At 48.5% G+C, this 24,671-nt stretch overlaps 1 protein-coding gene across 15 annotated transcripts in view; it reads right to left on the reverse strand.

The window, feature by feature from the left end:
* LOC149326047 (uncharacterized) overlaps positions 1-24,671 on the reverse strand; it is a 264,379-nt gene that overhangs the window by 40,253 nt on the left and 199,455 nt on the right. For 14 of the 15 annotated variants that reach the window (XR_016286187.1, XR_016286186.1, XR_016286188.1 and 11 more), the window contains one exon: positions 8,106-8,258. Coding sequence is in view for 12 of the 15 variants with exons in the window: in XM_089562999.1 (XP_089419125.1) it covers positions 8,106-8,258 (153 nt within the window). In the remaining 3 variants the exon portion in view is untranslated. Of the gene's footprint in view, positions 1-8,105; positions 8,259-22,143; positions 24,393-24,671 lie in introns of those variants that run through there. The other variant, XM_089563003.1, reaches the window with a different exon arrangement.

The following is a 24,671-nucleotide window of genomic DNA, read 5'->3' on the forward strand; positions in this document are numbered from 1 at the left end:
TAAAAGAAGCTGACAACAACCAGTGTCTGCTTGGTATGTTACTCCATGTTTGAACACACCTCTTCAGAGCACCCCCTGCAATGACAATGGCCTCCTCCTGTGCCGGGATCAGCTCCTTGTGCGACCAGAATTCACGCGTCCAGTCTGCGCTGCCCTTGGGCTAAGGGTTTCACCGTGCCTCAGTGGAGCATTCAAAGGCTGCTTAATCCACAAGTAGGGTCATTCTTTTGGCAGGGACCCCTTTTATTTTTTGGAGTCTCAACGTCATATTCCTCCTTTAATAGCAAGACCAGCATGACTCTCAAAGCTGGGCGTTTTGCAAATTCAAGTCCTCGATCGCCTTCCTCCCACTGACACAACAAGCTGGCAGTGCAGTTTTGCTGGCCCGTCCTTGACAACCATGCCTCAGGTATGGTGTCCCAACTTGTAGGGAACAGTACGTCGAAAAAAAGGCAATGAAAAGCTCAGGCACCTGAGAAGAACACAGTGGCAAAATCAACACGCGACATAAAACTACTGGCATACATCAGACTGATACTGGCATACGCTGCCGCTGGTTCAGACCCCCTGCACAAATAGCATCACGAAACTTGAAGAGGTACAATGCAAATAGATAAGATTCATCTATAACGCATACAACGCCCACAACCCAGCTCTTACTTGACGGAAACCTAGAAAGCCTAGCCTCTTGGCGTTATCACGATAAACTTTTTTACTTGCCTTATCACCACCAGTTAGGAATTAATAAAGCACTTTACACCGCTAACCCACGTGCAACACGCTCCTATCGCCCTAAAAAAGTTAACCAGCCAGACTGATATTTTTACAGAATCATTCTTTCCAAGTGCTGTGCAAATGTATCTTTATTCTCCTTGCTTTTCTTATTAACTATCTATCTGGTTCAGACGTGGTGTCAACTTGCATTTCCTTTATTCTAATTTGCTTGTCCTGCAATTACAATTAGCTCACAGCTCGCTAGTGCCTGGGATGTCATGGGATGTTTCTACGATTTCTGCACACTCTCAGTGCAGCAGCAGCTGGGCCCAGCCAGACAGACACCCTGCATCTGCTGCCAGGCCAAACGATCAAGGCTAGTGCAAGGATGAGTGCCACAGACCGACATTGAATGATTTCGGGATGGGAGAGAAATTTATAGCAAGTGGTGGGTATCCTTCAACAAATGGTAAAAGCAGGTTCAATTACTTGCAAAATTGAACAACTGAAATTCTGGGCTCGTTCCAACTGTTGACTTATAGAGATGGACTGCAAAAACCAATTTTCTTTAAGATGTTAAGCATTCTTCACAATCAATGGGATTAATGAATCCAGTGCAAGGAACACTTTATAGAGTCAAGTGCGATGCGCTGCTTGTATACGACTGAAAAACATGCTCCTCACTTCCTCTCAGTGAGAGCATGCACAATGAAATCTACATTTACCACATTGACACAGGTAGATATCCTTGTCAAAGAAACTTCAACAAAATGGTTTTTAAGCTGTTCCTTTCAGTTGTGGGCACCTTGCCCTGTGGTTGGCTTCCCTGCAATGCACCCTCCCTAGCCTAGTTATACCCCTGCCACACGACAAATTTAATGTCATTCCCATCAAATAACGTTTGTTTGCTGCCACACAAGAAAATATAATGTCATTCGATGAAAACGACATTAGGTATCGAATGAGTTTTACAGAACTCATTATCCAGCGATCTCCGAGCTAATGTGTTACCTCGACACCAGAGACTGGGTGAGAATATACACCGAAAAAAAAAAACTACAAAAGCATCACAAGCACTGTAATATTTCTGTGTCCGTATTGTGGTCGTTCATTTATATACATATAAAAAAGCCACATAGCGTTGGAAAAAATAAAACTCACTCTCACTACCAGCCTTGCGTGGTTAACGCTGACAACATGGCAGCGCCCTGCCCGCCCGCTTTGGACCAAGAACTGCATCGCCGCTGCATTTTTCGACGCAATAGCTCGCTCTAAACGGTTGTATTCGCTTTCATTTTGTGCATTCTCGTCCCTCCGTAACAATATAGGTGTGAAATATTGATTGTTTTTGAGGTAAATTTAAGAATTTCTTGACGTTAAGCCTAACTATGTGCGGCGTACACTGTCGTCATAGCAATGACCCCAGGCGAAGTAATTCTCCAACTTTGCACTAGAATCTACATTTTCATTTGATCCAATTGATTTACACTTAAAAAAAAACAAAGCCTTCGTTTGAGTGTATCCACTACTGCCATTAATAAAACAGAAAAATGTTTCTTCGGCACACAGTTAAGGAGCTCTGACTGGTTGTCACTAGATGGCGCCACAGTATGTTGTGCTTCCCACTCCCAACTAAAACTGTCAGGACAGGTGATAGTGGGCGCAAGGTGTGCCCGTAGCTTTTGCGGACGCATGGCTAACACTGTCCATTTTCACCATACAGAGCATTTGACAAAATGACGTCCGCCTGCCACCGCGGGCTGAGCTTTGGCTTGGCTTGGATTCGCGGTGGATAGCAGTGATCAACACATTATTGAAATGAGGATTAAGATTTTACAATCAGTTTCCATTCGCAAAGCAACACTTTTGGCAACATATTGAAGCATACATCGAAATTGTTGTATGCTGTACTCTTTTCCATCGCAATCACCATCATTTGCAAATGACATTAGCTTTGGCCGTGTAGCAGCACGCACAAAAAATGACATTAAGTCGAACAAATGCCATTCGATGAGAATGACATTAAATCTGCCGTGTCGCAGGGGTATTAGTTACCATTACTAACAAGTGAGGGCATCACAGTGCCGCGGACGGGAAGACGGGGGACGGGGAATGTTTAGAGGGAGACGATGCTGTGAACTACATTACGTCATTTATAGCTGCGTCTTTTAGCAACGACAATGGGATAATCTCCCCCCCAAGTGACGCGGCAGCACAGGACAGCACAATAGAGAACAGCTTACAACCGACTAGTCTTAACTGGGAAAAAGCGCAAGCAAATATTCCTAAAACCACATCCGCAGGGATAGACGAAATTCCAATTAAGCTGATTAATGAACTTGGCCCAAGAAGCAAGGAAGCGCTGATAAAAGCATTGGAGACAGTCATAACAAATCAGCAAATTCCGCACAGCTGGAGACAGAGTAAAATGAATTTGATTTATAAAGGGAAAGGAGATACGATGAACGTAAAATCCTACCGTCCGATTACGATAACGTCTGCTATGTACAGGCTGGCAATGCAGGCGGTGAAATTAAAAATGCAGGCATGGGTAGAAGGTAATCGGATACTCGGAGAACTCCAGAATGGGTTCAGAAGGGGTAGGCGTTTAGATGATAGCCTGTTCGTGCTTACCCAATGCATAGAAATAGCTAAGGCGGAAAACAGACCTGTGTTTTTAGCCTTTCTGGACATAAGCGGTGCATACGATAACGTGAACAGGGAACTCCTGTGGAGCATATTGAAAGATTTAGGTATCGGTCATGAGGTAATTGATTTTCTAAAGGAAATCTACCGAGATAATGAAGTTGAAATTACGTGGGAAGGGAAAAAAAGTACCACAACTGTGGGGGTGCACAAAGGATTAAGGCAAGGTTGTCCTCTATCACCGCTGCTGTTCATGCTTTACGTGATAAATATGGAAAGAAGGCTAGAAGAAAGTAATCTAGGTAAAATATTCTGTCTTACAGATTAGGCGGCAATGTAGTTGAGCAGCGACTCCCGGGTTTAATGTATGCGGACGATATTGTACTGTTAGCAGATAGCCAGGAAGATTTACAAACTTTGGTTAATTGCTGTGGAGACGAAGGAGACGCTCTAGGATTCAGTTTTAGCGCAACTAAATCAGGTGTGATGATTTTTAACGATACAACTGACCAGGTGCTTACAATACAAGGCCACGAAATACCCAAAGTGGCCGAATACAAATACCTCGGGATATGGCAAAACGAAGGGCAGATATACACGGAAAAACATGAACAGGCTCTTAGGGCAAAAGGACGAAGAGACGCCGGGATAACGAAACATAGGGCATTGTGGGGGTAACACAAATATGAAGTACTAAGAGGTATTTGGTTTGGTTTGGTTTGGTTTAGTTTATGGGGTTTAACGTCCCAAAGCGACTAAGGCTATGAGAGACGCCTGGAGGGCTCCGGAAATTTCGACCACCTGGGGTTCTTTAACGTGCACTGACATTGCACAGTTTGGAAAGGAATAATGGTGCCGGGACTTACTTTCGGCAATGCGGTTCTGTGCTTAAGGGAAGAAGTTCAGTAAAGATTAGATGTAAATCAGAGAGCTGTTGGAAGATTAGCACTAGGTGCCCACGGCAAAACCACAAACGAGGCAGTACAAGGGGATATGGGCTGGGCATCGTTCGAAGCACGGGAAGCTAAGAGTAAGATACTATATGAAGAACGCCTGAGGAAATTGGACGATAAAAGGTGGGCAGCTAAGGTATTTAAATATTTATACAGAAAGAGCGTTGACTCACAGTGGCGGAAAAGAACTAGAAAACTAACCAGTAAGTATGCCGGTCATGAGGACGGAGAAAGAAAGAGCATTAAACGACAGGTTAAAAACGTGGTAGTTAAAAATTGGATGCAATCAATGGAAAAGAAACAGTGTAGAACTATACTGGAAAAGGCAGATCAGGAAAGAATTTTTCTATGATAACTCAAGAGGCAGTGCCCTACTTTTTGAAGCTAGGTCAGGGTGTCTTAGAACGCGCAGCTACAAAAAGAAATTTAACGAAGAAGATGACACATGTGCAGTGTGTGGTAGATCTGTGGAAACAATTGAACACCTCATAATCAAATGTGACGGTATCCATCCGGATGTCGATGCAGGCGCAGTCACTCTTCCTGAGGCCCTAGGGCTTAAAGATAACAATAGTCATGTAAATAGATCTGCAGTGGAAGTCAGCAAAAAGTGATTGGAGGATTGGTGGCTGAAAAGCAGAGATGTGGCATAAGGTTAGAATTGTAGGAAACCGTAGGTAAAGATGATGGCGAATCTTAATGAGAATTGCCAACACAGTAAACAAAAAAATAGTAAAGAAAGAAAAGCTGAGCATGGTGGCAATTGCCACCACCCCGTTTAAAAGGGGGCGCTCCTATCCATCCATCCATCCATCCATCCATCCATCCATCGGGGAGACGAGCTCTGTCTTCAGTGCGCGTTCAGGCGCGGCAGCGGTGCGAGGCCTCGTGGTGGAACATCATCCTGCCAGTCCGGCCTCCCCCCTTGCCCTAATGTGCACGACCACGATTCCTTAGCGCATTTTGTTGTTGTAGCAATAGATGTCTTTTCTGTGTCAGCCAGAGTCCTTTGTTTCCTCCTCGGCCGTGGTCGACGGTAGCGCGCCTGATCACGGTGTGGGGCTTTGTCAGCCGTGGTTCCCCCCCATTGCAACCCCCTCACCGTAGTTTATTGTCTGTTTCTTTACACCACTCACTCAGCCACATTTGAGTTATTTTGTGCAACATCTGTAGTCTACACGGGCAATGCCCACAGGTCCCAGATTTTTGATGCTGCCACACTGGCAGCTTCTTCACTTCCATGCACTGGCTGGGGATCTAGAAGAATGCTATTGGCACACCTCTAATCACTGACTCAATGACATGCTCCAACAATGAGTTGAAAGTGGCAGTCGTATTTCTCTGTGAACCCCAAAAGGAGCCTGTGTATACGGCAGATTTTGTTATGTTTTCTAAAATCTTATCTACAGCCATGAGGATCGAGACTGTTTCACCAATGAAGATAGTCACGTCCTTGTTTGTCACATCACTCTTCACAGTGTGTCAGCCAGCCTTGATAAAGATTTCTAGGTAATTCATGAATTTTTTTTTTTTTTTGCCTTGAAGTAGCCAAGTGGGCTTTTGATTGGACTTGGCCACCCATCAGATGAGTGGCAATAGTGGTAATTGCTTGATTTTGCTTGTCAAAGTGCTCTGTCACGTGAGTTCCATGCATAAATGTTTGATCTGCTCAATAAAACATTTTGTTGTGCTGTCTTCTGGCTGTCGTCTAGTGAATTGCTACCAACTCGCCCATCCTTCTCCCTTCCAATTTTTGCCTTCCAAGCGAGAGGGAAAGCCCTGGCAGCATCCTGCGAGAAAAGTATGCAGGCAGTTTTTGCAAAAGCATTAAATTTGAAGCCATTTTCACTGGCGCAATTTGCAGGCCGTTCAATCGTCACCTGCGCAGCAAAAGGCTCTGGCGTGCTGCTATATTGCACCACGGCTGAAAGAGTGACGACACATTCCACTCCATGCGTATGCGCATCATGCTTGGTGCAGTGTTTGGCTGCAGTGAGGAGGAGTGTCTAGAACACAGGATGGCAGTGCAGCGCCAAATCAGTGAGCCCCAGAGAGTGCATAGCATTTTCTGAAGATTTGTTTTCACACTGAGTAGCGTGTTCCAGCCAATGACTCGGAAACGGCTTTCTTGCTCCACGAACCAGAAAGCACATTTTAAAGGGTGATTTGGATCCTGAGTTATAACTGGCAACACATTTTGTGTTCCTTCCTGTGCTCACCGAGTTTCTCCAGATCGCACGCAAGCAAAAGTGAGGTTATTTAAAAACAGCGCAAAAGACAGGGACACAGATAGAAAAGACACACACAGCGCTGACTTACAACTAAATTTATTCATGGAAAATACATGTATATATACATAAGGCAAGATGCGCGAAGGCGGCAAACTGGTAAAATGCGCCAAAAAAATTGAAAAAATCTAATGACGTGTCGCGCGCTTTGCCAAGTACGCCGTTCTTTATCAGATAGCGCAAGAGAAGGGGTGCTGACACAAAGGTTACCCTTGTGTCACGGGACAACTCAGTTGTCCCGTGACAAAGCCTATGGTTGCATGCAAGAAAAAGCATCAAAACAGGTATGTTGATTGTACTGAAGGGATAGTTTATGAACTTCCGCTATCTTGTGGAAAAATATACGTCGGACAAACAGGGCGTTGCCTCAACGACAGATTAAGGGAACATAAAAATGATTTGGCTACCTCCAATGACCGCAACCTGCCGCTTCACTGCTCTGAATGCACAAAAGAAAATCAGGAAGTGTGTAAACCCATGTTTCATAGGTGCCGAACTTTCAAAAGAAGCAAGGACCGAACCACGAGGGAAATAATTGAGGCCCAAAGGATATCAGCTCTGGGTAACCTTTGTGTCAGCACCCCTTCTCTTGCGCTATCTGATAAAGAACGGCGTACTTGGCAAAGCGCGCGACACGTCATTAGGTTTTTTTCAATTTTTTTGGCGCATTTTACCAGTTTGCCGCCTTCGCGCATCTTGCCTTATGTATATATACATGTATTTTCCATGAATAAATTTAGTTGTAAGTCAGCGCTGTGTGTGTCTTTTCTATCTGTGTCCCTGTCTTTTGCGCTGTTTTAAATAATCATGGTTCACCAACTAGCCTGCACGTCTACCCTTAAAAGTGAGGTGACCACATGAAGTTCAACAACTTTTGTTTTCTGCCTCGATGTATTGGTCTCTGCCTAATGGAGTTAGCTTCCGATAGCACACTGAGCCTTTCATTTTCAGTCAATAACAAGGAAGGAATTGTTGCCGACACATGATTGTCAGCCAGCGAAAAAGAGCAGCCTCCCTTGTGCAACGAAAAACCTGTGTCGCATGCGTGGGTGACAGCAAGATTAAGAAGAAGGCTGTCAGGTGTCGGCCCTCTTGTGCTTACGTGGCAATCCTGGTGAAAGAGCACAAAACTCAAAAGTAGGAATCAAAAGGGAGCACTGCACTGGGTGTGAGCCAAATAGTGCAGCAGAGAAAGCCCTTTTCACGGTCCCTGTTCCAGGCAGGAAGCACCACTCTGCAATGCGATGCCAGTGCAGAACAACATGCTTCTTGTGGGATGAGTTGGACGTAGAGTAAATGCCACTCATTGGCGCCACGCCCCGAAAATTGGCCCTTGAATCTGGAGAGAAAAGTGCGGCCCTTATATAGTGTATTCAATTCCCTGCTGCCACACAGAGCTTCAAGCCCTGTGCTCTGCGTGCCAGTGATGCAGCTGCCTCTTGAGGCCCCTTGATCGATGTGTCACTGCCCCAGAGAAACTTTCTCGGCCCCTGCATCACCTTACCTGTGTCTTGCCCTTGTCAGTGGGCTTGGTTCGTTCCGCCTCTGGAGCCGACTGTGGTCCCGAGGCTGCTGCCAGGGCCACGCTGTCCACACTGTCGCGCCGGTGGTCGCCTGCGCTGCTGCTGCTGCTGCCCAGGCGCTCCCGCTGCTGGGCCTGCACAGGGGCACCCCCCTCTGCTAGAGTGCGTTGCCCCAGAGGCAGGACCCCCACTCAAGCTCCCTTCCTTTCAATGCATTTTATCCCCTCTTCCTGCGCTCTGTACTGCAGGGGGTTTGAGAGAACAGTGAGAGACAAAAATTCACGCACCATGATAACATTCCCCACAACAATGGCTGACAACGTCACTCGAGCACTACTGCACAGGAGCAGGTGGCAGTGCGGAATCACCATCTCCAAACCATTCATCATAGCCTCTACAGGAGCTGACAGAATGACCAAATCTGTTCCATCATGCCAGCTGTTATTACTGCTTATGCCATTCAAGTTCTCTTAATGAGATTATTATTTATCCAATTTAGTGGCCTCATAGTTGTTCTTCAGCGTTCCTGGTGGTTTCACATTTTTTGCTCAGGTTTTAGTGATCTCTCCATTGCCTTTTGCCATGCTCATGTTGGGTGTCATGCTTATCATATGTCTTCTTTCCGTTGTTATTATCTATGCTTCTTGGCGTGTTCGACATGTCGTGCACAAGGCACGTGGCTCGCGATCTTCGTTTTATTGAGGTAAAAATTTGCGCATGTTTCTGAGTCACTTGTGTGCTGCTAAGGCACCTGTCCATTATCGTGGAATGTTTGGGCCATTCAGAGGAGATAAGCGCACGTGTTACGGATGGGTTTGAGGGTGTGTTGATGGCATCCACAGAGGGTACAAAAAGACTGCGGCAAATAAAAGTTGGAAGTCTGCGCAGTTGTGTGTGTTACTGTGTTCTTGTTTGCGCAGTTATAACTGGCCCGCCAGAAGATGCCTCTGAAGCACTGGAAATTAAGCACACTTTGGTGCTGGTGGAGCACACTAGGGATCATGCTAGTTTTAGCCTGCCAAGAATGAAACAGCGATGCTTGGAGAACAAACGTGCAGGCAAAAACAAATAAATGGGCATAATAAGCCCCAGCAGAAAAGACGGAACAGGCAAAAGTTTGCTTTCAGTCAAGCAAATTTCGCACTCCACAGTAAAAAAAATCAGCAGCAGCACAAGCTTTTACTACGTCCCAAGAATAGCTCTCACACTAAGGTTCTACCATGAGTGCACCTGATAGGTGGACAACAGACTTGCAATATGAAAAAGTAATGCTTCCAGTGCCCACCTTTCATATAACACTTGAGCTCGGGAAACCTAGGTTCGTTGCCCGACAGGAAAACGAGAGACAAGAGGCACAACGACAAACATATTTATCTCCAATAGCCGCAGAATTGACATTGCACTTGTTGCAAAGAACAGGCAAGCATCACTTCGTGCCCATGCGTCCACTCTGCTGCACCAAAAAACAATGGCAGTTTTGAGACAAAATCGCAACAAAAGAAATTGCTACGAATACGTCAGAGGAAAGGAGAGAGTCAGGCTCCATGCAAGACATGATAAGAAAACTGGCTTGGCCACATGTCTCAGAAAGCTATCCTAAGCAGTGCAGGGCAAAAGGGAGGACAACCCTTTTTCTGCGCTGCTTAATTATAATAATGTTTGTAAATGAATACGTTCTCCATAGAAACACAACTCACATTCCACTCTACAAATACCACATGGCAACAGCCTGTTCCATTCAATATATCCAACAGTGTACATTTTCCGCTAAGTCGCAGAAATGTGTCCAACAGTATGCATGACAGCAAGGTGCACAGCCCTTCTTGGTTGATGCACTCTCATGCTACTGCCAAGGAGAATCACACTCAGTCTGCCCCTTGGCACATTAAAAGGGACCAGTGGTGTCAAGATGGTCTGGCCGGAGTGTGCCATCATGCAGCCCAAGCTGTGCTAATGAAAACACTCAAGCTTCGCAAAATAGTTGGAGAAGACCCAGGATTATATGACACCTGCTGAAAACGATGCTCAACAATGACCCCAAGATTCTCTTTAAATGAGCGGTGGCCACTTCCTTATTTGATTAGGTATGTGTTGAAAGGCATCTTTGCATGCCCTTGAAGGCATACAGAAAGGTGGTAGAGAGAGCTGTAGCAAATTTCTTGCTCATAGGAACACAAATAACTGAATTTTGACTTTTGCTCCGGTCTGAAGAGGACCTCCTACTACTTTCATCCCAGCCAAAACATACCCGTTTCTTCCAAAGCAAGGTTTCCTTTTCAAGATTCCCAGCCCAATATGCCCAGCACAAGACCAATTTCCCAAGAGAATGCAGGTGGCAATGGTCTGTTCAAAAAAGGTTCAAAACACAAATTTCTAACAGACCTATCTCCATACTCCCGATTTTCTCCACAGGACTTGAGAAGATTTTTTAGGTTACCTAGCTTTCTTGACAAGCATAATTTATTAACCACGCATCAGCATGCCTTCCGCAAATGCATTTCAACTGAACTGGCACTCCTAAAGCAGAAAGAACTGATCTTAGAAAATTTTGAGGCATGTTTATTAACCTCAGGCAAACTGTCACAGGTGCTGGGTGTTCTCCATTCCCCTCAATTTGTACAACTGCTCATTTATTATGCACTTTTTCTTAGTCACCTTAATCACTGCTCTCTCGTGTGGGGGACAACTTGAAACACTAACATTCATAAGCTGTTCATGTCAGGACCACAAAATTGCTGGCCTTAATAAACCACCGCTTTTCGTCAACTTACAGAAGAGATGTAAAAAGTATTCGCGTTCTCAGCTCTCTCGCTAATCTCACAGCCCCTTACACTTGGTGTGTATCACGTACCAATCATGGTTAGCAAATGTTATACAGCCCTGCTTACATCTTTCTAGATGTCACGTGCTCATTTGTTCCGCAAGAAATCTGTATGAAGTGTTTTTGCGCTCATGTTTTCTTTTCCTTTCGATTATCTTTTTTCCAACACATTTCTGCATAGTTTAAAATTGTTATATGAATTTCCCTTTGGTCTCTTTTAACAAGTTTCCCTCCTGCTGCTGCCATCGTAGCAGCTCAGAGAGCAGCCACGGAACGGCACAGATTGGGCGAGTTGGTGTTCCATGGCGTCTCCCCCTCTTTCTGGTCCTGGCGCTGTTTAGCGCTGTACTTGGCAGCTACGGAGCTCATGTGAAGGTTTATACCGTTCTCCAGGAACACCAAAAGTACGCAAAATGCACACACAGTGTAACTCAATATGGCTGCCAGCACGCCATGCAGCTGTCGTCTGCTGCCTTCCCCGCAGCCCTCCGCGGACTACCATGGGCGAAAGACGAATGCGTTGCTATGGCGATGCAGGCAGGTGGGCGGAGCCTTCGGGCTGCCTGAGAAAAACGAATACCGGACTCGAGTCCGCAAGTAGTCCCAGACAGTCCGTGACCGGAAAACAGATGCGCCCAATGATTAATTAGTTGGTGGACCAAGCAAGGGCCCACTCCACCATGTGTGCATTGCATGCCAGGGCCTGACAAGTGCCCATGCGCCATGTTGTGATTATCTTCAAATTTTAGATGGGTGCTTGCTCGGCAGTTTACAGTATGTATTTTTCCCTTGCTCAACAGTGCCCCACAGATGCCCTGCGAGTGCCGTTGCTGAATCACGCGCGAAACAGTGAGTTTCAAGCGGACTTTCTGTTGTGTAACAGTAGTTTGGTTTGGGCTAGTTGATAACAGTCCTTCGAAAACACAGCGCAAAAAGGACACGGACTACACAGAACTGGAAAAGTTGCAAGGTAGCGCCTGTCGTGTTCTGTGTCATCTGTGTCCTTTTTGTGCAATGTTTTCGAAGGATTTTCTTTTACGCTTCATTTTATCCAAGAATCCGTCTCAACCGAGTTTCCCTTAACGGGAGTCTACTGTAATACTTATCGGGAAAGCATCAGTGCCATATCACGAAATGCCTCCTACACTCTTCTCTTCGAGACATTGCGTGAGCTGGCGTGAAATGACCACCAACATGGTGCGCAGCCTCAGTGAATAACTTGTAAGGGTCGCACCCGTGTACGGGCCACACCCCGTTTTCCCGAAGAAAATATATATATAAAAAAAAGATACGTGCAAGGGCCGCACCCAAACTTTCCCCGACCCACGCGGGAAAGCCTTCGAAATGCACGCGCCGTGGCCTATGCCTACCCAAGGCTCATCATCAACTTTTTCCTCCCCCACGAGCTCCCGCTATCCATATCGGCATCGGTATCACCAGCTCCACATTTCTGTGAGTTGTGGTGGCATGTTAGTTCACTGTAGTTGTGGCTTTCATGTGCTGCCACCGAGCATTGCAGTTTTAGCACAGTGGGCCAGCTCCTTAATAGCTGCACGGCTGGGAGTTCAACGTGGCCCAGAAGTGCCTCCGACGATGGGGCAACCAAAAGGATGCACTGAGGGACACAGGCTGCAAAAAGAGCGCTTTCCGAGGCAAGCCGTGCGAGTGTCCCGGACTGGAAGAAGGAGAGCTGCTCTGCTGTGCGATGGAAGTGCAGAACAAGGGCTACATGCTGCGCGGCTTCTTGTGGGATGAGCGTGCACCGCAGCACGGCACCAGCTCAGAGTCGGGACGACTGAATGTAGAGTAAATGCCACTCATTCCCTTATTGGTGTGTTTTATTTTTAAAAAAAATTTTTTCAAACATCACATGTTCGGGCCGCACCCCAAAAATTGGCCCTATAATCTGGAAAAAAAAAAGTGTGGCCCTCACACGCGCTTATACGGTATTCAGAATAAAATGAAGTTATGTACCAAGCAGCGGCACGGCAAAATCTTTCAACACATACAGAGAAACCTGTGCTTTTCTTGGAGCGGAATAAACTCCGAAATTTGCTTCTATTCTACAACACAATGCAATGCCATCAATGAGGCCAAACAGGCTGAAAGATGCCACTATTGCTGAATTATGGAGACAGCATTCTTTGTCACATCCATTTGCTGCCAAAGCCAAATGAGCACAAAAAAAATGACAAGAATACACTTGCGTGCACTTGCATTTCTGCTACACAACACTTATTAAAGCTATACTTGAGTTTTCAGAAAAAGAACTTTGCTTTTCACTATCACAAGTGCAGTTTCGGTGTTAAAAATTTTCTTTACAGCCTTGAAGTTACACCATAAAAGTGTCACCATAAGAAGGGCAAATCCAAAAAGGTTGAAACCAGACACTCACAACAACCTATAATTATGTGCTCCCTACTGACCATGTTAAAACTTTCAATGGCACTGGAGCTGAAATTTGCTCCAAACTACAAAACAGCATTTACAAGTTGGTGCTTTGGCAGTCTAGATGCAAAAATCCCATTCACAGAACCAAAGCATAAGGATACATCTGCAACTGTAAATACCACAATCACAACTGTGTTCACAAGTAGATGTACATTTGAAACTGTGCTTAGCTGTGCAGTAAAAGCAATACAAGGAACAATGTACACACAGCGACATGAGACGGCTCAAAATTGGTGGTATTTTACTATCAAGACTGAAAACAGCCCAAGGAAATGCAGCAGCAAAGAGTAACTGCCACTGAAAAGGAGCACCTCTTCCCTTTCCTGAACCGTGGCATGTGCACAACCATGTTCCCTTTCGCAGTACACGACCAGATATCATGCACCACCTAGAAAACAGTCTCGAAGCAGACCTTGTGAACCCATTATAGAAGAGGCACAGAAACACAGGACCGTTCTATTTCATCCTCTACTCAGGCAAGGAAATCTGCATCCCCCACACCACACCAGAGAAGCTACCAAACAACCCTTCACCAAAGGACGGCAAGGGTCACAAACTTGTTCTAAGCAGCAGTGCAAGTATTGCAAGCAGTCAAGAAACAGTACACGAGAGTGCGAAGCTTAATGAACTAAGCTTGAACACAATGTCCCCATGGTAAGACTTGAGACTTCTTATCACTCGCTTCCAGCACTCTGTGTGTGCAGCACGCCTTGTCTTCCTTTTCTCTTTTCCGATCGAGGTTGTATGCGGGCATGTCGCGACGCTGGGGGGGTCAAGGCTGCGCCGCCCCCTCCCCAGGATTGCACGAGGTGGGGACGGGAAGCGGCCGCTTGACATCGTTCCTCGTTAGGACCGTACCTTTCCCTCGCATCCCCTTCAGTTTCCTCGCGTCTCTTGCCCACTGTGCCTGGAAGATTCGTTTGTTGCTTTTTGTTTGTTTGTTGGTTTGCCGCAGGAAAACCGTGAGCGAGTTAGTTGGCTTGGAGATTTCGGTGCGTGTGGACGTGTGTGAGGTCAGCCAGGGAAGTGGTCGGCAAGCGAGCTAAGGCGGGTGTCTGACGCGTAGAGCGTGGCGACGGCGGCCCCGAAGACGCGTGGCCTAAGTTTGCCCGTATCCGCCACCCCCCATCAGCCCTGTGCGCCTCCGCAGCCCGACGCTCCCTGCGACCGGACTACGCAGCTAAGCCACAGTTTCTCACCACTCCTTTGCACTCTTTGTCTTTGTCCTGTCGCTGTTCTCGTCCTATTCTTTTGTACATTGATTTAATCATGTAACGTTGCTGTATAGCTCTCGCCTTTGTTTTCCTTTTCCTGTTAATAGTTGTTTGGGTTCGTTTCTGTGTTTATTCGTGTCGTGTCTCTGTATTGCCGCTACTTTGTTGAGCTTTGTGTTGTAACTTTCTGTTGTTATCATTTGCCCAAGTAATGTTCGGTAAAGAACTTGCCTACGCCTCATGCCTCCAGTCAATGGCTAATCAGGCGTGGCCCCTATCGCCGGTCAGCAGTCGAACCTCATCTTCCGCACGCGGGGTGGAGAGGTTTGTCGCTCTTCCCCCTCCGAACTTACGGAGAGTGCAGTGGTGGGCAGGTTGTCCCGGTCAATTACAATTTCGGCGCCAACCAAACATCTAGCGGCCCACAATATCCTGACACTCTACTTGTTCCCACTCGCAGCATCTTTCACATCATTGTTCAGAATGAAGAGAATAGCAGAACAGCGTTAGTGTTACCTCTGTATTGTGTAACGCAGAAAAGACGTTTCTTTTACAATTTTTGAGCTAAAGGTGTGATGCATTTCTTTTTTTGCCCTTGCACCTGCCCTGGTCTGAGGGTATTTAAGCTGTGCAGCTAAACAAACAGTTGTGTTCGGCATTGTGCTGTTGCGCTGGAAAACTATCAATTTAAATCTACAATACCAAACAACTAACTTTACCCCTGAGTTGTGGATGGGCCTACATAGGCCAAACGGGGCACTGTCTGCAGGCACTGAGAACATTAGAAAAAACAATGGTTCAGAATGCACTGTAGCGATTGCAAGGGATGCTCCCCACTCCCCCACAAAACAGATAATTGTTCGCAGGAAAGAAAAGGGAGATTTTGGAGGAAGTCCAGTCCAGATACGTGCGGCATCAGTTGATGTTTAGCCAGTGACCGATGAAACTGGAGACTTGTTTCAACTTAGCTCACTTTTCACTTTCATGTAGTTATTCCCCATCACCCGCGATGCTTGTGCAAGTTCGTGTCAAGCCCCATGCCATCCTCTGATAAAGAGCAGAAAGTCGTGTGGGTAAGATAAGAGCACACGCGCAAGTGGTAGACCAAATGAATGCAATTCCAAGTTAGCACTTGTGTTGTGTGCCTCTCTGTATGTCTAGTGTTTCTGCACTAAACTTTTTCTATACAATTGCCGACCGATTTTTCGGACTCGGCGGGGCACCCAGATTAATCTAACAGTCCCAAAAGTCTGCGAACTTCGCCGTTCCTGACCCTCTGCTTGCAAGTGACTGCCTCGAGGCCAGTCATGCCTTCGTCATGTATGGACCATCTCACGTCATGCCGTAAACGAATGATGCATGCACCGCGTGAAGTGCCAGTTTCTATGGGTAACGACCGAGAGAGGTAATGACATGAGCACCTCCATCTGTCCACGTGGTCGTAAGCCATCTTGAGGGCAATGAAGAGCATTCAAGTAAGAGGAAGGACCACTGCGCACTTCGTCGTCATCGCTGGTGGTCTCGTGCTGGAGCTGCCGTCCTGCTACGACCCGACTGCGTTGGTTGCCGTGACCCCTTAATAAATCCACTGTTCACTTGGTGGAGGGTGCAACGATCCTAACCCCCGACGTCGCCCTGGCACTCCACAGCCGCACGGTGTCCGTTTCCATGGCAGAGCCAAGCCAGCAGCCCCCGACCCTGCTTCCTGCGACCTGCTTCCACCTGTCACCTGTTCTGGCCCCTTACGTCAACGCGACCCTGCTATCTTTAGTGGCAGCTGCAACCAAGACGTGGAGGATTGGTTGCCTGCCTGCGAACGGGTGAGCCGGCATAACAAGTGGGACAACGCTCTGAAACTTAACAACGTCGTATTTTATCTTACTGACGTCGCCAGCCTACGGTATCGGAATCACGAGTCGGACATCACCACCTGGTCCGCGTTCAAAACTACGTTTGCCGAAGTATTCGGCCGCCCTGCCATTCGCAAACTTCGCGCTGAACAGCGTCTCTATTCGCGAGTGCAGAAGACAGGTGGAAGCTTCACCAGTTACATCGAGGACATCCTCGATTTATGTAAACGAGTCAACTCGTCTATGACGGAGGAAGATAAAATTCGCCACGTCATGAAGGGCATTGATGATGGCCCCTTCAACATGCTCGTGGTATACCATCGAAATGGTATACGAACTCTACCAAAGCTTCGACGAGCTACGGAAGCAACGTGTTCTGGTTTGCCACCCTTCTGACGCATCGCTCGCTCGACTGGACGCGCACCCCGACTCCTCATGTCTCCATGCCGAAATGAAGAAATTTGTCCGCAAGGAGGTTGCCCGCCAGCTGTCTCTCCTACCCTCTCTACCCGAACCATCATCTTGTTTGGCGCTGCAGCTCAGAAATGAAATACAGCGACAGGTCTTGGTAGCTCTTCCTTCCGGCCATCCTCCAGCTCCTGTCGCTTTCTGAGGCTGCCCTAACTCCACCTGCCCCCAGTGCTGCGCCGCTGAGTTATCCTGACGCCTTCGCGCCGCACCTCGTTGTGGCGGCGCCTCGCACCTATGCCGAAGTTGTGGCTCGCCCAGCACCTCCCACGGCGTATGCGTATCCTTCAGCCATGACGTACTCGCCACGGACTACTCATAAAGTTGCGTCGCCTGCCTCGCCATGGCGCACATCGGAAAAACGCCCGATATGTTTTGAATGCGGCATTCCCGGACACGTCGCCCGCCATTGTCGACGCCACATGTAACTGTCGGTGCCACTGGAATTCAGCCCCCTACTTCCAAGTTCCGCCGCGGCCGCCACCTGCACCTTCTGACCACCAGGCTTCCTCGTCTCGTCGCTCACTTTCACCCCGTCGCCACTCCATTTCGCCCAAGCACCGCCGACTTCCCTCAGCCGAGCACGGAAACTAACCGCCGCAGTTCCCGAGGCACAAACTGCTACTCCGCCGACTCTCAAAGACCTCTTTTCCTTGCTAACGTTATTGCCGTTATCGTGGAAGGTGTTTCGACGTTTCGTCTTATAGACACTGGTGCCGCCGTATCTGTTATCAGCCAAAAACCCTGCCGCTCTCTTCGCAAGGTGACGACGCCTCTTTGCGGTTTGTCGCTGCGTACCGCCACCGCAAGCATCTCCAGCCCACAGCTCTCTGCACCGCCAGAGTAATAATTGCGAACACCGTGTATTTTGTTGAATTCATCGTCCTCATCACTTGTTCTCGTGATGTCATTGTCGGCTGGAATTTTCTGTCCCATCATCATGCCATGACTGACTGCGCCCGCCCTCACGTCGAACTTTCCATGCCATGCGCTCTGCCATCCGCCGCTGTGTTTGATGACGTGGGTCCTCGCGCTGTTCCAAAGCACCATGTCGCTCAGGACACTACTATCCCACGCGCTATCGCTGTGCTCGTTCCTCTTTTTGCCGCTTCTACCGCCAACGCCACCGTTCTCTTCTCACCTTCCGACGTTGCTTTCTGCCGCCACCGTATCTCACTGCCCTTCGCCGTGCTTGACTTGTGCAATGGTGCCAGGACACTTCTAGTCACCAACACCCTTTCTTACCCTTGCTTTGTGGAGTGTGCGTTGGCCGTTTTGAGGCTGTCGACTTACTATTTGACCTCGACGATACCAAACGTTCATCTGCTTGCGAAGTTGATGCGTTGACCCTTACTAATGTGGCTTCCGACCCGCTTCAGCGTGTTCTTCTCGCCTGTTCTGTTGATACTGCCCTCGAGCCACGCCCGCAGCTTCGAGCTGTTGTACCATTTTCGGTCTTCACTCGACGCGCCGCAAGCCTCTTTGGGCCGGACAACGGCTGTCTCCCATCACATCGACACAGGCACTCACTCGCCTCTGCACCAACGCCCATACCGTGTGTCACCTACAGAGCGTCGTGTCATAGCCGAACAAGTCGACGACATGCTCCATCGCGGTGTTGTTCAAGAATCAAGTAGTCCCTGGTCGTCTCCCGTTGTCCTCGTCAAGAAAAAGGATGGGTCTATACACTTCTGCGTGGATTATCGACGTCTCAACAAAATTACACGTCGGAATGTGTATCCACTCCCGCGCATTGACGATGCATTGGACTGCTTGCAAGGCACAGAATTCTTTTCTTCGCTTGACCTACGCTCTGAATATTGGCAAGTTCCCATGCCTCCAGCTGATCGCGCAAAGACCACTTTCATCACTCCGGATGGGCTTTATGAATTCAACGTTATGCCATTCGGCCTTTGTAATGCCCCAGCAACATTTGAACGAATGATGGACAACGTGCTGCGTGGCCTCAAATGGAAGGTCTGTCTTTGTTATCTGGGTGACATCGTGGTCTCCTCCTCTGATTTTCCCACCCATCTGCATCGTCTCCGCCAGGCACCTTGCTCGTGCCGGCCTTCAACTGAACCTTAAAAAATGTCACTTCGGCGCCCGCCAACTCACCACCCTCGGCCAAGTCGTGTGTAAAGATGGCGTTCTCCCTGATCCTGAGAAGCTGCGTGCCGTTGCTGCCTTCCTGGCCTCTCTCAAAGAGCTGCGCAGCTTCGTGGGCCTATGTTCTTACTTTCGTTGTTTTGTACGTAATTTTGCTACAATCATAGCCCCACTAACAAAGCTCATGAATGGCCCCGCTAACTTGTCCCCTTGGACACCGGCCTGCAACGAGGCCTTTGCGAAGCTCCGCAAAGTTTTGACATCACCGCCCATACTTCGTCATTACGATCCCGATGCTCCAACGGAACTCCACACTGATGCCAGTGGTGTCGGCCTCGGTGCGGTCCTCACCGAGCACAAGCATGGTTTTTCTGAATATGTCGTCGCTTATGCCAGCCGCGCCCTCACAACAGCAGAGTCAAACTACTCCGTTACGGAAAAAGACTTTTTGGCGATCATCTGGGCGATCACCAAGTTCCGTCCTTACCTGTACGGACGCATGTTCGACGTTGTTACAGACCACCACACCCTCTGTTGGCTCGCTACGCTTACAGATCCGTCGGGCCGTCTCGGCTGTTGGGCCTTGCGCCTTCAGGAATATGATATCCGTGTTGTATACCGCTCGGGCCGCAAGCATTCTGACGCCGACACTCTCTCTCGGTCGCCAGTGTCCCTGTCTGCCGTTCCCACACCAGACCCTCCCCTGACCGCTCTCACAATCTTAGATATGCCTTCCGAGCAGCGCCGAGATCCTTGGATTTCTGCCCTGTTCAATGTCATCAATGCCCCTACCATGGCTGCATATCCGCGAGCTCTCCGCCGCCAAGCTTCCCATTTCTCTGTCCGGGACGGTCTCCTTTACCGCTGAAACTATAACCCTGACAGCAGAAAATGGTTACTGGTTATCCCACGCCATCTCTGCTCCGACGTGTGTGCCCATCATCACACTGACCCGCAAAGTGCTCTCGCTGGTGTCCTCAAAACATATCACCACTACATTCGATCGTGCGATGCCTGTCAGCAACGAAAGGATTCACCTTGTCGCTTGGCCGGTCCCCTGTAACCTTTACCATGCCCTGCTCGCCCCTTTGACCGCATCGGCATCGGCCTATATGGCCCACTTCCCTGCACTCTGGCTGCTAACCGATGGGTAATTGTCGCCGTCGATCACCTGACCCGTTGTGCCGAGACAGCCGCCCTTCCCATGGCAACGGCTCATGGCATCGCTTATTTTATTCTACACCACTTCGTCCTCCGTCACGGCGTACCTCGGGAGCTCCTCAGCGATAGGGGCCGTGTATTTTTGTCAGAGGTAGTTCAAGAGCTCCTCTCAGCATGTCAAACCGTACACCGTGCAACTACTGTCTACCACCCGCAAACAAACGGCCTCACAGAGCGATTCAATCGCACTCTGGGCGACATGCTCGCAATGTACGTTGCGTCCGACCATTCAAACTCGGATCAGGTACTTCCGTTTGTCACTTTTGCGTATAATACTGCCCATCAAGCACCGACAGGTTTCTCCCCTTTCTTCTTCTCATACGGCTGTGAACCATCCTGTACCATCGACATCATTTTACCCTACCGGCCCGATCCTTCTGAATACACAACTATCTCCAACATTGCCCACAAGGCCGAAGAGCGCCGTCAGCTGGCCCGCACATTTACTTCCGACACCCAAGGATACCGCAAAGACGTGCACAACAATGCCAGGCCTGCTCCGACGTTCTCCACTGACTCTCTTGTTTGGCTTTGGGTTCCTGCCGACAGCAAGTTCTCCATCAAGTACCATGGCCCTTATCGCGTCATTGAACGCACGTCTCCTGTCAACTACCTCACTGAGCCAGTTACACCTTCCTCGGACCACCGCCGTCGTGGTCGCGAGGTAGTCCACATTAGCCGCCTCAAACCGTACTACAACCAGCCTGTCGTCTTTTCGCCTTAAGTCGTCAGGATGGCTATTCCTTCTCGCCGGGGCCATTGTAAGAAGAAGAAAAGGACGACTCCGCAGTGCTGCACTTCGTCGTCATCGCTGGTGGTTTGGGCGCGAGTCTTGTGCTGGAGCTGCTTCCTTCAGCTGGTTCTGCCGTCCTGCTACGACCTGACCACTGCGTGTGTTGGTCACCGTGACCCCTTAATAAATCCACTGTTCAAAATAACCAAGCCTATACAAGCCAGTCCGTTGGATTGCTACCTTTCATCGTGGCATAGAACTGGTTAGTTCTGACAGTGATGGCCGCTTAAGTCTATATCAGGTGAAGTGAAGAAAAGAACTTTCGGTCGAAAAACTACCCCCACAGCATTGCTGGAGTCAATTCTAGACAGAAAATCAAACTTTTGGCCTCCATAGGATCCGAAATATCAGTTGTGAAAATGAAAACATTCCTAAGAGGTGTGTCGCGGCTCCTCAGCCAAGTCCGAATTATTTGAGTCGAGAAAATCGGTTGGCTACTGCAATCATATTATGAGATGAGCACAAAAGTCATAACCATAAGTGAGAAGACCCGTACAGTGCTCTTCTCACTGGTGGTTGCATTGTTTGCACTCATGTCGCGACCTGAATATGCACCAACTAGCTCATATTGCACCCTGGCAAGCTAAGACTGATGCTCAGAATGCAATGTCCCGTGGAAACATCACGCTTTGCTATCCTCACTGCTGCCTGCTTCATTTCGTAGTACTATGCCAACGGCATAAACCAGGAAGAATCTCTGCAATTGCATGACGCACGAAATCTCCCCTTGGTACAGCCAGAGGTCAGCAACTGCGCCACTCATGACCTGTGCACCTTGGCGTCCAGGAAGTGCAGGAAGCCCTTCCCTCTGGGGCCTGTCTGCAGTGCCTGGTGCACTCTGGTCGCGTGTCCCTGGCACAGGTTGGGTGCTGCACAGCAGAAGGCATCCACAGGAAACGTGGCCACCTCCCTCCTCCTCCGACCCCCCACGGGCTCATCAATGGGGAAGGTGCCCCCAAACACCAGGGGCTTCTTCCACGCTGGGGGGGGGGGCTCCCGGTGGCGGCCCCCCCACACGCGCCCCAGGGCCCGTCGGCAGAAGGGGCGCTCCTCTTCCGCAGCTGACATGCTGCAACAGTGCACCTTTGGCCGACGCAAGATGCCGCCTTTCTTGTCGGGAGAGCCTGTGAGGCGGCGTCGCAGCCGGGCTGCCAGGCTGCGCTGTTGGCGGAGGGGCAGCAGAGGGGCTTCCTCTCCTCTGCCCTCCTCCTCCTCCTCCTCCTCCTAGAGAGAGGGGTCACACGCTGCTTCAACAAGCACTGTGCTCTCTGAGGTGCTTTTTTAGCCTCACAGCGAATGCAGTAATAATATTTAGCAAAACAGAGACTGGGGTGGCATGTCATCCGCCATTTTTACGCAGACCGATTTTGTCACCGGTTTTTGCAATTCCATGTCAAGACTGCTACCAATTATGACGCTTTGTGCAGCACCTGAAGGGGTTAATGATTAAAAGTGGATTTTTTTAGTTAAACGGGTGTTTTGTTTGGCATACTATACTATCACAAAACAGCAAAGCTGCACATTAACTAGCAAGCTGCTTGTGAACAGCTGATATTCCTAACAAGAACCCAGGGGACACATTAACAAGCCTAGGAGCAAGCAAGAACTAGATCCCACAGAACCCCAATTAATTTTTCCCTTTCAGTGGTCTTCCATTTCTCAGATGGCCCAAGTGTTAATGCAGCCACACCTACAAGTGCATGGCTTTTCATTGCAGTGAAAGCAGTGAGCAGAAGAAAAAAAAAACACACATGAGCTTCACCCAGCTGGTCTTGGTTGTTCTGCCCATGGAATTGCTTACGCGTCAACGAGAGCCAAATTCCAGACTGTTGCGGTCAAAGAAACAACTGTATTGTATTGGGTTTCAATTTAAGAATTACCAAACCCAGACAAGTTTCACAATTTGAACCTAGCACGTCTGATGGCAGCGGGCACAAGAAATTAAGCACTGTCTGTAGCAAACAAATGTGGTGTTAAAAAAGAGAGACGTCGGGGAGCAAGAATGGCCAAACCAATGACACAAGGCTGGCCTACACCTAGTAAGCCCTGGTGGGTTAGATGGTGGCCGAACTGTCTCACTGTCTCCCACTGGTGCATCCTGAGGCATTTTCAATTGGCCCATGAGGAAGCCCCCCAACGACAACAAAAAGGCTCAATAAAATGCAGTGTAAATCCCTTCCAAGAGGCTGGCACCCTAGCACAAAGCTTGGGAGGACTGGGCACGAGGCAGGCCTCTGACAGGGGGGGCTGTGACTGCAATGCCAAGCCACAAAACAGCCTGAAAAGGCTTTCCCGATAAGTAAGCCACATGCTCCTAGGCTAAGCTTTGTCCGTGAATATTTAGATATCGTTTCCATTGCTTGTTCAATGCTTGTGCAATTCATAGGAGAGCAAAATCTTATTTTCTGCGTAAACCCTGCTTTAACAGCAAAGCATGATTTGCTTCTTAAGAAAAAAAAAAGAAACTTCAAATGCGTCTGCTTATCATAGACAATTGCTGGGATGCATCAATATGCTCTACACACTACTTAGCTCCAGCAGAGTTCTTTAGATGTCAGGCTGCACACAGCTGAATAGCAGCCAGTTCAAGAGCTGGATATGCGCACTTTACCAGGCGGCACATTCTAGCCAGAGGACAGAATCTGTTGCAACATGAGGTCAACTTGGGTACACAAACATTTTTCTTTGCTTTCACGGTTGCACGCTGAACCTCTGTGCACAAATGGAAACTTGTGCAGATCTGTTTACAGTGCAATTTACCAGATCAGCACCTAGATCGGGAAAGAGAGAGCTCTCAATGGCACTTTACGGCTCTGAAACTACCAAGTAGAGACACTACAGATGGTCTTCTGAAATGGCTCTGCTCATTTCTTTCGTTGCAGTATAACTCTCGTGAAATCCGATCTCTGCCCATTGCCCCATAGTACTGTTTCACCCCTCAGTAACTGTGCAGCTTCAGCAGTGGGGGCCCTAGGATTCACAATACTATAGCATGCAGCAGCAAGGCAGGGAAGAAGAAAACCCAACAAAACAAGCGAAAAAAAAAAAGGTGTGCCACCTACCGGGGAGCAGCGCAGATGCCAGCAGCAGCAGCCAGGAGGGCGACGACTAAGCGTGCTGGTGTGCGGCCCCTTCTTCACAGGGTGGCAACAACACAAAGAGGAGGCAAACCAAGGGAGAGCCCACTGACATCATGCAGGGCCCACCTGTCCTCTCCCTCCCAACTGTATGCGACAGACTGCCCATCTGCTTGTCATTGTTCTCCCTTCCTCTCTCCAGACTGGCACGGGTGGCAGCTGGCCACAAACACTACCACTATGAAGGCGTTCCCAAACCAAATCCTGCCCCGGAAGAAAAATGCACACCACAAAAAGCCATTTACAACTGGATTGTGGTGGTATGCATAAAGCAAATCATTTTTCACCGCTCACAGCAACTTAATGGTGCAAACTGCCTTCCCATGAGCACATCAGAGTATAACTAAGGCCTTTGGTTCTAAGTTTCATTTTTATTCAATACTCCACTCAGTGGTTACAGCGCTCAGCTGCTGACCCAAAAGACGCGGGTTCGATCCCGGCTGCAGCCGTCCACTTTCGATGGAGGCGAAATTCTCAAGGCCC

The sequence above is a fragment of the Amblyomma mixtum genome, chromosome 10 (genome assembly GCF_055824585.1).
Source record: "Amblyomma mixtum isolate Tamu chromosome 10, ASM5582458v1, whole genome shotgun sequence".
Lineage (NCBI taxonomy): Eukaryota > Metazoa > Arthropoda > Arachnida > Ixodida > Ixodidae > Amblyomma > Amblyomma mixtum.